At 37.9% G+C, this 15,558-nt stretch overlaps 1 protein-coding gene across 3 annotated transcripts in view; it reads left to right on the forward strand.

The window, feature by feature from the left end:
- Positions 1-15,558, forward strand: part of HRH2 (histamine receptor H2) — a 149,624-nt gene that overhangs the window by 78,624 nt on the left and 55,442 nt on the right. For all 3 annotated transcript variants that reach the window (XR_016311822.1, XM_089671108.1, XM_089671107.1), the window contains one exon: positions 13,095-14,674. Coding sequence is in view for 2 of the 3 variants with exons in the window: in XM_089671108.1 (XP_089527234.1) it covers positions 13,557-14,674 (1,118 nt within the window). In the remaining variant the exon portion in view is untranslated. The remainder of the gene's footprint in view (positions 1-13,094; positions 14,675-15,558) is intronic.

The raw sequence follows: 15,558 nt of genomic DNA on the forward strand, positions 1-15,558 counted from the left end.
TATTAAAATTGCAATCCCTGTGGTGTGGATCATTTTATGAAGAGCTATGAATGATGCAACACTGGAAGTCTATCAAACCACCAACAGGTACAAAGTGGATTTGACACATAGGTGATATCCTTAGGCTTGAATGCTATCAGTGAAAGGAATGGCGAGCTAAATTTGAAAAATTGTAGGCAAACTGTTTGGATAGACTGGGCCTGAGCCCCCTGGAATTAGTGATGGCTAAACCAATAATGACTAAAGCTGGTCATAGAGAATACAATTTTCTTTCCAACAACCACTGATTGTGTCGATGGGGGAATCCCTCCCACAGAGGTATTCTGTTCTCTTGGCGGGGTAGCCTTCCCTGTAGGGAGAACACAGTGAATATACAGTTGTGTCCAAAATTATTCAACCCCCACTGAAATTGAGTGTTTTGGCCAGTTTGACATTGCTTTTGATCATTCAGTCATCTTGCTTACATTTACATTAAAGAGGCACTTGTAGGTCAGACAAATATAACATAACAGTTATAATGAAATAACCACAAATGTCTTTTCTGTGCTCACAGCATTATCAGTTTTATTCAACCCCCAAGTGACATTCAATCTTAGTACTTAGTACAGCATCCTTTTACAGTTATAACAGCTTTTAAACGTGAAGCATAGCTTGACACAAGTGTCTTGCAGCGATCTACGGGTATCTTCGCCCATTCTTCATGGGCAAAGGCCTCCAGTTCAGTCACATTCTTAGGCTTGCGCACTGCAACTGCTTTCTTTAAGTCCCACCAGAGGTTCTCAATCGGATTTAAGTCTGGTGACTGCGATGGCCACTCCAAAATGTTCCAGCCTTTCCTCTGCAACCATGCTCTAGTGGACTTGGAGGTATGCTTGGGATCATTGTCCTGTTGAAAGGTCCAACGTCTCCCAAGCCTCAGGTGTGTGACGGACTGCATCACGTTTCCATCCAATATCTCCTGGTACTGAAGAGAATTCATGGTACCTTGCACACGCTGAAGCTTCCCTGTACCTGCAGAAGCAAAACAGCCCCAAAGCATGATTGACCCTCCACCATGCTTCACAGTAGGCAAGGTGTTCTTTTCATCATAGGCCTTGTTCTTCCTCCTCCAAACATAGCGTTGATCCATGGGCCCAAACAGTTCTAATTTTGTTTCATCAGTCCACAGAACACTATCCCACAACTTTTGTGGTTTGTCCACATGGCTTTTGGCATACTGCAGTCGACTCTTCTTATTCTTTGGAGACAGCAAGGGGGTACGCCTGGGAGTTCTGGCACGGAGGCCTTCATTACGCAGTGTGCGTCTTATTGTCTGGGCTGAAACTTCTGTACCCACATCTGACAAATCTTTTCTCAGTTCCTCAGCAGTCACACGGGGACTTCTCTCCACTCTACGCTTCAGGTAGCGCACAGCAGTCGAAGTCAGCATCTTCTTTCTGCCACGACCAGGTAGCGTTTCAACAGTGCCCTTTGCCTTGAATTTGCGAATGATGCTTCCTAAGGTGTCTCTTGGTATGTTTAACATCTTTGCAATCTTCTTATAGCCATTGCCCTTCCTGTGAAGAGAAATCACCTCTTCTCTTGTCTTCCTGGACCATTCTCTTGCCTTCACCATGTTTGTAACCACACCAGTAAATGTCTAGAAGGAGCTGAGTATCACAGTCATTTTAAAGCTGCCTAATTGGTGCTTATTATGCTTGATTGCTGCTCGGTGACATCCACAGGTGTTTTCAATACCTGATGGAAAGCACCTGTATGAACCTCTGTTCTTCAGAGTGGTAGTCTTTAAGGGGTTGAATAATTGTGGCAATGAAGAAACCACATAAGAACCATTTACTACTGTATTACATAAACAATTGATGTCATTTTAGTTGCATTTGGGTAGTTACAACGTCCTTGTAGGATTTGATTCTGAATACAATTCCAAATGTACACTATAGTCCCTAAACCCCTTTACAGCATTGGGGGTTGAATAATTTTGGACACAACTGTACTAGAGGATATATTGCATGTTTTCCTTTTACCCAAGTCATGCAACAATCAAATTGGTTACAAACAGCCTGACCATAGATGGTTCTAATCTCGACCGGTCCCTTCTGAATCAGCAGAGGTTTTAGTCATCTATGGCCAGCTTTACAGGCCAATAGGGGATGCAAGATTACTTCGCCATGAGCACTGTATCCCCTTTTAAACGCTAACAAGGGCTGCTACAATGAACATTATTAAAATTGTGCCTTTTTATACAGAGAAGACTTTGTATTATTTGTATTAATTTGGAACTTCACTATTGTTTTCATATACATATTTTTTTGAAATATGTTTATTCTGAATTTAAGAAAAGACAGCATAATAAATTTGAATGAAAATTGTTCAACATTCTCTAAGGACAATGCCATAGAAATAAAGGTTCAGGAAAACCTTGAAATGCAATTTAAGTAAAACAATCATTACTATGTATAGTGTAAACAAAACATTCCTGCATAAATGAAGTGATACGTTTTCTTGCATGTATCCTGGAGAAAGAACTAACTGTGTGCTTAATGACTCTCGACAGAAGAAGATTACATAAGAAAGTAACCTTATTTGCAGAATATAAATGTGACTGAAAGCTTAGCCATAGTGTTAGACCTAGCATCAACATGTATGGAAAGAAATAGTATGAGGGAAGGGGGGAGAGAAAGAAGCAATTGGCCTTGCATATATTTTCCCCTGTTTTGTGGGGAAAAGGAAATCCAGGAGACCAATGGGGGGAGAAAAAAAAAACAGATCATGAATGTCAAGGGGACTTGAACTTTAATTTGCCCAGAGAGTTGGTCAAACTGGCTTTAAGGTACCACTCTATGTATTGTAAAGATTGCATTAGACATATTTTCTCCATAAGGGAGAAAATATGTCTAATGTAGGAGCTCCATCTGGTAAAGAATGTGTAGGGACGTCAGGTTTTTTTTTTTTCATTGTCTTTGTTACAATGCTGGACGCCGTTACTGATGATGGATTACAAGGATGGAACCATTTTTTGACTTTTTTTAAAATAAAGGACTTGTCAAAAACTTGTGTTTTGTTTTTTGGTAAATAAAGGAATTTTTCAAAAGGCTGGTCTCTTTACTTTTTACTCAATTCAACCCTTTGGTAAATGGGTAGGGAATAAGTACTCCTTACTCATTCACAAGGGTGGGCAGCATCAGAGTGCCCCCCTATTTAAAAGGGTACCCTGATGTTACTGAGCTCCTCTGCTCGCACAACCACAGGGCCAGGGTTGTGGGGAAGAGGCCCTTGTCCCCATCGGCATGGGGAAACCACACGGGGTCTTCCCTAAATTCCTACCAGACTCTTGATCTGTGTCTTGTAGGCCGCAGGGGGGCGATCATTTGTCCCCCCCCTTTTCCTACCCTGCCAGGCCTGTGCTCGGATCAAGGGTCTGGTTGGACCCCACACTTCCCCCCCCCCCATTTTTTAGGGGTGGAGTTACTCTTAAAATTCCTATCAGGCCTAAAAGGTATGGCTTATAGGGGGAACCCCACACACTTTTCTAAAAAAAACTTTTTTACTGTGGTATCCCTCCTAACCTTCCTACAAGACCTAAAGGGTCTGGTATGGATTAGAAAGGGGACCCCATGCTTTTTTTTTGTTTTTTTAACAAAAATGTCATTTAAAAAAAAAACGTCAGTCCTGCTGCAACAGGTTCTGTACATTGTACAGATGTGCAACTTTGCAGGTAGTTTAAGGGGACCCCCCAGGCATGATATTTAAAGAAATTTTTCTTTTTTTTTCTTTTTACTTTAAGCAGTGAAAAAATGACTGCCCCTGGTACTTTTAAAAAAATTTTTTTCTCTGATTCCTGTCCCTCGGGGCAGTACCCGAGTCCCCATACCTCTTTTATGACCAATAACTTGCACGTAAGCCTTCAAAATGGGCACTTTTGTATTTATAAATCTGAGTCTCAAAGACCTGCATTGAGTTCAAAGCTCATGGTCGAACGTTCGTTAGGTTCAAATGTTTGACCGTGAACCAAACAGGGGGGTGCTCGGCCCATCACTACATTTGACTGTATCTTAAGGCAAAGACGCACAAGAGTCACTTCTCTTCGAGGTTACTAGGAGCCAGTATGTTCCATACAGATGAGGATTTTTTTTTTGTTTTTAAAGGATGATACCTGGTTTGCTTTCAATAATATGTTTAATAGTTTTATCACCCATGAGAATAAACCAAAGATTTTGTACTGTCTAATGTTCTCTGACTGATTGTTAAACTGTGTAATTAGATTTTATGGGCCCCTGATGACTCAATATGCCAAAAAATCACGAGAACTGTTTTTTGCCCATTTATAGACTGCCATTTTTTTTACTATATGCATGTGTCACAAAAAACCTGTCTTGAAAACATTTAGCCTCTGTTTCGGCAATTTGGATGATATCTGCGGATGAGGTTGGTGACGTAGCTAGGGGCAGTGCTGCGGATGGCTTTGTATGTTGTGGTTAGTATTTTGAATTTTATACATTGGGTTAGTGGTAGCCAGTGAAAGGATTGTCAGTGGTGGGCAGCAGTCACTGATCATTGGTAAGGCTTATGAGTCTAGCAGCAGCATTCATAACATTACAAGAATTCAAATATTGAAGATGATACAGCATTGAGAAACTGCTCAGAAGTGAAATAAATTTGATCAGGGCTAATAGGCCTATGCAATTTATGCCCCATTTAGAATTCTTATTTTTCAATGGGGATAGCAGGGTGCTCGGAATGTGAGTGATGTAAGGTGATCTAGGTGCACTCTGTTCTTGAACTTTCAATCTACATTGTGACTTTTTAAATAATGCAGCAGTGTGCTGTAAACAAAAGGCAGCTCCAAGAAGAGATGGTTAGTAGCAAGAAAATGTTTTGCTTCAAGCACCTAAAAAAGGCCTATCAACCTAAAATAAAAATAAAAACCCACAAGAAATGAAATTCCTGAAATACCACCCCTATAACAGCAGCCCCCTTTTTTTCAATATGGAAGCCTTGCAGCAAAAAAACAAAAAAAAAACAAAAGAAAAACAAAAAAAAAGTTTAACTTAAAATAAAGGCCATATCAATGTAAAATACATATACCATCAAAATAAATGAAACCCCCAAAATTCCACCCTCTTAAATGAAAGCCCTTTTTAAGGGAAATATTGTTAACCTGAAATCAACCAAAAAATAAAATAAAAGACAAAAAACTTCAATAATAAGAAAAAAAGCAGCAAGGGGGTTGATTGCCCAAAGACCTGGCAATCAAAGCTAAAATACAGTTTTCTAACTGACCAAAATCTTCATCTATGCAGTTTGTCAGCATTCCCTATGGTTTCCCTACAGTAACTTCCAATACACTGACACTATGGATGCCCTCTACCAACCTTTGCTTTTAGGGTGAGGGGACTGGCCTAATCAGAACCCCCCTTATTGGCCCTTCTAATATTACTAGTTATAGTTCAAAGGCCATGCAATGCATTATGGTTTGAAAAAAAATTCTCTTATTTGCACATAAATTCATCAAGACCAAAGATCTCAAACCTGCAGGATTCATCTTGAACGTGTGGTATCGGAGAACCTAAACCTCATTCCTAGTTATGTCACTGGTCTACTGCTTTTACTGCAGTTAAATCAGCAGTGCAACAGCATTCCATTCTAGTAATTTTGTTTCAAATCTGAAATATGAACTGTTTTAGATGAACTCTGACAAAGGCTGTCAGTACTTGTAGTTTTCACATTTACAAAACACTGTGAATAAATGATGTGGCTGGGTGGGCAGAGTTTTTTTAGATTCTGACATCAAGCAGGGGAAAAAATTCCCTCTTGCTGTCAAAATGGGGCTCAAGGTTGAGCGGAGACTGGTGCATCTGCAACATGTTACATCTTACACCCTGAATATAGTGTAATATGAAACATTTTACAAAAGCTTAGCATATCCTTTAAATGCATTTCTCTTAAATTAAAGGATCAGCATGATATTGCCGGTACTTTTTTTAATTTGGTATTTGAAGATTCACAGGTCTTGGCCAGGAAGCTTATCTGATGTAAAATTTATTGTAGAATCCAGTTCTATCAGTCTGTGGTGCTGTCTGTTTAATCTAGACCAAGAAAAGTGAATATGAACCTCAGATTATACAGTTTGTCTAGTGTTACCAACATCCTGAGTATAAAAATATAAAGGAGAAAAAAGTAAGGGACTTTTAAGGTACCAGAAAGAGTCATAAAGTACATATGGTATAATAAAATGGTATTTTTTTATTTAGACCAGTGGTCACCAAACTGTGGCCTGGGGGCTGGCTGTAGCCCTTTGGTTGCCTATATACGGTCCTTGGGGCACTATTCCATGAAATGACACCATTGATGGGGTGCTATTCTTCCCATCGATACAAAAAAGGGGCAATATTCCTTCCATTAATCCACCAATGATAGGTTGTTGTTTAAGACCGCTGATGCTGGGGCATTTTCTAATCCCACAGGCCACAACTGGCCTCCACTAAAGCTTGAAGAACAGTAAACTGGCCCTTTGCTGAAAAAGTATGGAGACCCCTGATTAAGACAATGATAAAATAGTACATACTCAAGCCCTATAGCAAGAATCACACATAGTAAAATACTACACCACCATGCTCATATTCCCCATGTTGCCTGTCTATTATTCTAGATAATGAGAGCATTGTCTTCTCATAAAAGTCCATTTATAGCATAATTGCAACAATATTGGAGTTGTGTTCCAATTTCAGGAGCTAATGGTAGGTAACTGTGTACTTACAAACATCATAAAAACTGACAATGCACCCTGCCCAGGGGTGGACTGACCATTTGGAAACTGGGGCTCTGCCCAAGGGCCCGGGGTCAGTAGGGGGCCCCATGAGATGCCCCTGGTACTTTTTTCATATGATTTTTTGAGTTTGGGCAAGGACACAGGGGCCCCATGATCCCCTATTGCCCGGGGGCGCCATGAGTTGTCAGTCCGCCCCTGCCCCTATATTGATGAGGACAAGGGTCTCATCCTGGTGGATGTAGAGGGTCTGCATGTGGGGGAAATGTATCAGAATCTAAAAGTCACTTATAGAAAAAGGTGTCTCCCTCTCCCCAACATGATTGAGTAGTTGTAAATCCATCCAGTGATGTAGATACAACATCAATCTCAGTGAATCATGCCAAACAGGTCATTGACCAGCTGCTGAAAAAATGATTAGATGAAAGGCATCTTACCAATACACATATACAAAATGTGATATCTATGAAGACCTGCAAAAATCCAGAGGATTGACCCATCTATATGTGTTTAGATTGAATCCTAGTGCAGTATTTGGTGAGTCATAGGTTGTGTACTGTATTAGGAGTTAGATGTTAAGTAAATCATTCTAAAAAGAACAAAATTAAAGTCCATAAAGGAGCATTGATAATTAAGAAATAGAGAATGGACTCCTAAAAGGGATGAGTATATTTTTGGGAATAATCTTAATTTTACCTGAAGATGATTACATCAACATAAGAATAACAAGACTGAAGTCCTGTTTCAAAGGAATTCTGCACAATCTCAACTCTCCAGGGATTTTCTAAAGTCGGGTCATACCCTAAAAGATCCAAAGGGATCCAAAAAAAAAGAACAAGGTTCTAAAAAAGAAATATACAAGGGTTTTAAGCTTCAATGTCAGAAATACCCCATACAGGATTATAATAATCTATTACCATTCTCACTTACTTGAAGCTATCATAGCTGTCATATCCTGCTATTAGCTACCAATCCAGACGCATATGGACAAGTTAGTTCTCTGGATTTCAGCAGGTCTTTATAGATATCACATACAGTAGATATTTGCCTTTCATCAAATCTTTTATTGATGCATGTCAAAATTATTTATTGGTTTTCTTTTTTTTTCTCTAAATTGTAATTGCATTTTGATACAGCTTGCAAAGTTGCAACATTTATCTCCTGATGAAGTTGAGTGTAATGTGAAACATGTTGAAATAACTACACCAAGCAACGCATATGTATACAAATTAGTTACATGATCATATGATTGATAAGACTTGCATGACATTTTAACTATTTTAATGTTTTGTGATGTATTATGGAAGTCTTGGAAGAAAAATTATTTATTTTATTGTAAATGTTTTAAATCTGGGCTGGCACCTTAAAAATCCAGCCTTTTGTGTATCGTTCTAATTTTAATATTTCATCTTCAGGTGAATGGGTATTCAAAGTGAACAAGAATTTGCTTTTTACATGATTGGTAATTTAAGTGAATTTTCACAGAGTGAGGTTGATTTACTAAAACTGGAGCACTTAGAAGCTGGCACATCTGTGCATAGTAACCAATTAGCTTCTAACTTCAGCTTGTTCAATTAAGCTTTGGCTATAACATCTGGAAGCTGATTGCTTTGTATGCACAGCTGAACCAGATTTTGCACGCTCCAGCTTTAGTAAATAACCCCCAATGTATTGAGTGAAGATTTTTGGTATGTTGCTTTTTTATCTTTACATTTTTGACAGGTTTAACATTAATCTTAAAAGAGAATAGAAGCAAACTATATGTTTTAAGAAGGATGGAATTAAGGTTTTCTTTGCTTTTACTTTTGCTGACATGGTAAAACTAGTTATTTTTAAATGTTGTACTTCAAAGATACATTCAAACTGTTAACAATAAAAGAACCAAGGATGGTGTCTACCTCCTATACTTGTTCCTTCAAAGAATTAGGTTTACAATCAAACTGCAATTGGACTTAAAGGTTTATTGCCCATTAGATACATTCAATCAGATTATGTTTCAAAAGTGGAAGAACATTTTGATTGTTTTCATTTATAGTGCCATATGTATGTGATTTTTAGAGTGTTGTAGTAATATGAGAAATATGATAATTAAAATGAGGCACACCTTAACCTTTATGCTAATGGACATATGCTGATGTAATTGGGATCAGATATCAGAGATATGCTGATGTAATTGAGATCAGATATAGAAGCAGATATCCCAAGGCATCCATAATAAGGTGTGTGGCATGATCTCAGTCCACATCATTGTTGCTAATAATGACATTGTGTTCCAGACACATATGATTACGTTCAGTTTAATTCGTGAAGTGTTTGAAAATAGGTTAATTACAGTTCCGTTGCTTTTCTTCTCTCTGTTTTAACATTGATTGAATTTCTACTGGCTGAAAAAAGGAATGATGCTGTGCTAGTCACAACAAAATACATGCTTATGGATGATAAAGTGCCTTTTTTAAAATGATTTTCTTCCATGTCTTAGCTTTCCTCTTTTGACAGTCATTATTAGGCAGTCATCAATAGCATATGCATAGAACTCAGGCTGGATAGTAGCACAGTATTGTATATGAACTGAACATGAAAAAGTATAGCTGGCCTCAAAAAAGAAGGTTTAGCAATATAAAAGAACTGTAGAATTATTAATTGTTTCCAAGCCATACCCTGAAATAGCTGTTATGTGAAGGTGCCTAGGCACACCTTTGCTTACAGAATCATAGCTTTATATCTGCAATATTAGATATAAAACATTGCTGTTTCTAAAGCTGGGTATACACGTATCGAAATTCAGCCAGTTCAGCAGGGACCAGCCAAATTTCGATCTGTGTGTAACTCCTGTCTTTTGAACAGAAGCCAGTCTTTAGATCAGCTTTTGTTGAACGGTCCTGCTGGAAAACCAGCATTCAATCAGTTGCTGTAACCAATGGCTGTAGTGCTGGTCAATGAATTCTGATAGAGGGAGTCCCTGCTGTCAGAATACAACAGTGCAGTGGGGGAGTTCCCTGCATCCATATCACTTGTGTAGATGCAGGAATATGTGAGGGGTTTTTTTCATTTAAAAAGCTGGTTGAACGGAAAATAATTTGAGTGAGTACCCAGCCCTGCTGCTAATCCCAGGAGATATGGAGCAAGATTTGGCGATGTCTCTACTGCTCAGCTCTCTGTTCTCCATGCTAAAGGCTGTGACACGAGGGAACAAAAGCCCTGAATCTACCAAGATAGCCACCTCCACAAAGAGCAAGGCATCATAACTTTGTATGCGGGGGAGACCTCAGGCAATGCTGGTGACAAGTATATTGCTCTCTGACTGCATTTTTTTGCCACAGCTTCCAGATTTCATAGAGTTCCTCTTTAATTAAACAAGGGTATTCATGGAATTCTATAAATAATCAATAAGGGAAGTGCTTAATATTATCTCTACTAATGTGAAATTAAACAATTTCATATGATCATAATCTTCATCAAAGTGCATACAATATATAAACAATTCATGGAAAAGTTCCCAGTGTGATTATGAAAGAATATTCTATGTGAAAAAATCTAATAAAATGAATTAATAAATCATTAAAATCTTCATTCATCGCCCAAGAGATGTGTTTGGATTTTTAAACCTTGACAAAGTGCTTGTGTGCATACCCTACAGCAGTCCACCATCATATTTGACCACCTAATCTGGAAGGTCTCAAAGTGCTTTAATATAAATCCACTGGACAGCTGCTTCCTTTAGCAGACAATAGATCAAATCTCAGGGATCAGGATCAATATAATATCAATATACCTGCATTCTAGAAAAGAATAAAACTCACAGCAGTGATATAACATAAAAGAATTTATTTTAAATAGTTTAAAATTAGTGCACCTTCATGACTGAAAACTCAACCAGCATTAAAAACCATATAGTTAGCTGATGTTTAGAAAAAATAGATTGTCCTGTCCCCCAAAGTCTGTCTGTATGCATCTGTATATGTAGTGATGCAGTGATTTTTTAATTATTTTTCCCATTCATGAAATTCATGATCTTCTGAAATTATTTGGATAAACAAGGTTTATTTCCATAGGATAAACAAGAATAACTGAGTGTTCAACATTAGATTGGATGAACCGTGATTGAAGTAAGCTTTGTTAATGCACATAATACACACACAAAAAAAAGTTCCAAGCTTAAGTAATGAGGGCCACACTCCCCTATATCTCTTTTATTGGCCCACATCTCTTTGTTATATTCATGTCTTTCTGTTTCCTAATAGCATTCTGAGTGCACTGTGTACACATTGGAGTTGACTTACTAAAGGCAAGTAGACTGTGCACTCCATAAGTGCAGTTGCTCTTTAATGAGGGGTAGCTCTGCTGACTTCCATCATCCAATCATGTGCAAGCAAAAATATTGGGTTTTTTTCAATTTCAATGCATGTGATTGGGTATTCTTTGCAAAGTAAATCTTTTCCTCATTTACTAAGCTCTGGCGCAACTGCATTTGCAAAGTGCACAGTCTATTTATCTTTAAAAAATCAACCCCATTATCAATTCTTTGTAATACCAAGCATATGGTGATACAGCTGGGTGACAACAACTGCATTTAAGCTGCTAAGCAGCATTTTCCACATACAGCTAGTGATACTTGCACTGTCAAAAAATGGACAAAACACAACTTACCTAACAGGCTACACAATTCATAAATGTCTATTATTGACCTTTTAATCAACTTTTCTGGAGAGAATGACTAGTAAAAAGTCTAATACCTGATAGAAATAATACATCTTTGCCCACAAACAACATGTTTTTGGAGTGCAATGCTAACAGTAAAGCATTGAGAGCTTACTTTATTTTTAGGCAAACTTTTTTATTCATGGCTCATATCCACTCCATCATTCAAGATATGTGGAGTAACTAACATCTGCACACAATTCAAATATTTCAACACCTGTGGCTGCCAATTAGATGCAAAGAAATGTTTTCAATGAAATATATGTTTTCATAAACAGGATTGTTATTCTACACTTGCATTAGGTTTGTATTATGTGTCCATTTTAGATGTAAAATGTGCTTATTAGCAGCTAGTAATAAGGGCTTCTGATTTATGTGGGAATGTCCTACCTTTTTAGGATTCCTCTATGTGAGGCTTCCCTTGGGTTCCAAATTCTTCAGGGACACTTTCTGCATGGAGTCTGTTCAGAATGTAATTTCAGTGGAGGAAGATGAAAGAAAGAGAGCACAAACCTTGCAAATTACCTCAATAAATAGTGACTGATTTTATTAATAAGGAAATATACTCACAAAATGATTGTATAACAGGCATAAGTAACCATAATCCCAACAGGGTTACAGGTAAATCGAAAAGGGGAGGATGGATGAAGGCTAACGCGTTTCGAAGGGTGCTCCCTTCTTCATCAGAGCTGGGTTTGGCAGATAGAAACTTCAGTATGGCAGAGTTCCCATGGCAAGGAGATATTCAGCCACTGAGTGTCAGTATTACAGCAGTTCACTCATTTTGTGAGTATATTTCCTTATTAATAAAATCAGTCACTATTTATTGAGGTAATGCGCAAGGTTTGTGCGCTCTTTCTTTCATCTTCCTCTACAGTTTTATTAAGCTTCCCCAGCTTCATGATAGAGCTGCACAACCTCTGATCACCAGCGGATGAACACACAACACGCTGCTTGTCACTAACGCCTGTTTGATCTGAGTATTTGAGCGCAGGAGATAATGGATCTTTTGTAATTTCAGTGGAACAGGGTCTAACCATGGCTTAACTTCAATGTAAGTTTTGCTTTAAAGCCCTGTTAGTCCTTTATAATTTGTAGATTTTCCTAGTATTTAAGTGAGTTTCATCTGGGTACTCTGTTTTCTCACGCAATCCAAAAACATACAGTTGTGTTCAAAATAATAGCAGTCAGACATCACTAACCTGATCAATCACTGTTTTTGGTAGAAATGATATTTCTACATGGCAAATAATTTACTAGCAGGAGTAGTAGAGTAATAGAAATCCAACAGACTCAACAGTCATGACATTTTTTTCTTCATGTTTTGATTTGGAATAGAATGTGTAATTTTCCCAATGCATTTGTGTGTATGGAAATAAAAGCTATTAGAAGGATTTTGAGCTTTATTCACTTTTTTTCAACACACTGCTATTATTTTGAACACAACTGTATTTGGTATTTTAAAAAAAAACCCTGCTCATGGTTAGAAATAGTGAACATGTGTCTGTAGCAGGTACAATGAATTTTAATTTCTTTAGAGAAAGTAATGGAGAAAAGCAAATGAATAAGAAAGATTGATATATATATATATATTTTCACACTTCTAATAGTCATCCTTTCCATTTTTCAGGTTGCGAAAGGCACTGGAAACCTGCATTGCAAATTAAGTGTGCTGCAATCGTTAAGATACCTTATGGCACAAGACTGAGCTATTACTGCAAGCTATGGATAATCTATTGAAAGACAGAGCCTAGTGCTGCAATGACAATATAAATAGTCAGCAATACTTTATCTGTGTATATAACAGAAAAACCTCATGACAAAACAAACCCTTTTAAATTACACCTAGAGAGAAAGCAAAAATAAAGTGCCATAATAAAGGCAAATATCAATGAAGACCTGTAGCATTAAAAAGCTAAGAAATTGTTCCTGGTTTCAGGGGTCCAGCAATGCAGAGCATACTATTGCACTGCTGGGCCCCATGTATGTGCAACTTTTATAATTACAATTGGTAAAACCTGATATATATATTCTAAGAACCTTGGAAAATAAAACATACCAGCTAAATGTAAAAAGGAACTGTACCAAAGCAATGTGTTCTGTCATGGGTGACGACCTTAATGATTCAGTTGCTACATGCTGGAAGACAGTACTATACAATGTTCTTATTGGAGTAGCTCTTGTTCTAATCATCATCATCACTATATGCGGCAACGTGATAGTTTGTTTGGCTGTGGGATTTGACCGAAGACTCCGTAGTTTGACAAACTGCTTTATTGTCTCCCTGGCTATAACAGACCTTTTGTTGGGTATTTTGGTGCTACCATTTTCAGCCTTGAACTTGTTACATGAAGAATGGCCTTTTGGATCTACCTTTTGCAACATTTACACCAGCTTGGATGTCATGTTATGTACAGCTTCCATTCTGAACCTCTTTATGATTAGTTTAGACCGCTACTATGGAGTCACAGCTCCTCTGCGCTACTCCATGCTTGTCACCCCAGGTCGTGTTGGCATAGCTATGGGTTTGATATGGGTAGTTTCTCTGATGGTCTCATTCCTTCCTATACATCTTGGGTGGAATACAAAAGATAAAACAATCCAAAACTCTAGAGGTGATGACAGCAAAGAATGCAAATTGGAGTTGAATAAGGAGTATGTATTAGTGGATGGTGTACTGACGTTCTACCTACCTTTAATCATCATGTGTCTTATGTACTATAGAATATTCAAGATTGCCAGAGAGCAAGCTAAAAGAATTAATCATGCCAGCTGCTGCAATGCCGTCAGTCCTACACTACCTACAGTTCGGGAGCATAAAGCTACTGTGACACTTGCAGCTGTGATGGGTGCGTTCATCATTTGCTGGTTTCCCTATTTCACTGTTTTCACTTATGAAGGAGTAAATGATATTGAAGTAGATGAAACTGCTTTCTTAATAGTACTGTGGTTAGGCTATGCAAACTCTGCTCTAAATCCAATTCTGTATGCTGCTTTGAATAGAGACTTCCGTACAGCTTACCAACGACTTCTACACTGTAGGCGTGTGGGCCCCTTAAGCCATGAGACCCCTCTAACCCTGCTCCATATACGCCGCTCAGAAGAAAGGACTCTACAGGTCATGGAAAACTTGCAGGGGGACAAGACACACAATATTCAAGAAAGCAATGGAAAAGAATTTAGCCCCTTCATCAAAAATGTAGCAGAAAGGTAATATATTTTAATTACTTTTGTCTATGCATATAGATAGAATTTTTTTATTTTGAAACCTACTATTCAGCTTCCTTAACCCTGCTATAATACCCTTTACCTATAGAAAGATAAAATATTAAAGATGCATTGTTGTAATGTTGCTCTTTCCCAAGCAACATTTTGCTGCATATGCAGGTTGATATACACCCTCTCTATTCCTCTTAGTGACCATCTTCACAGGGGACTCTAATAAGACCTCCCACAAAAAAAATCAGAAACTAAAAATGAATACTAATAGATAGTAAAATCTCCACAAAAGTTCAAAATTACAGTTCAAACTCCATAAAAAAAGTGTAATCCCAATCTTCAGTGATAAATTATATAAGCACTCCAACATTATCTTTACAGTGTACACTGCACACCATGTGTACCTATTCTGCTCACCTTCATATATAGTCCTCCTTAAATAAAGCAGGTCTACAAATGCTTTTAGATAAAAGGGATTAGACTCCACCACTACTTTTCAGGCATAACTCATTATTGTGAGTATTTCAATAAATTGCAGCAGTGAGCACTATGGGTCCTCTTCTTCTCTTTTTTTAGTTTTGCCACTTATAAGGAGGAGGAGGTGTTTTGAACCCCTGTATTGTCATTTACTGGATGCATTGACCCACTAGAGAAGACAACCTTATATTTTATCTATATTATGTTGTTGGACCTCCTGTCACTAAATGGTAAGGTGAGTATATTTGACACACAGGGAGAGGTTTACTAAAACTTGTGCACTTAGAATCTGGTACAGCTGTGCATGGTAGCCAGTCAGCTTTGTACTTAAGCTTGTTTGATTACGCTTTGACAATAAAACCTGGAAGCTGATTGGTTTCCATGCACAGTTGCACCAT

Source organism: Staurois parvus, unplaced genomic scaffold, assembly GCF_062004578.1.
Source record: "Staurois parvus isolate SC_StPar_1 unplaced genomic scaffold, SC_StPar_1.0 ptg000099l, whole genome shotgun sequence".
NCBI lineage: Eukaryota > Metazoa > Chordata > Amphibia > Anura > Ranidae > Staurois > Staurois parvus.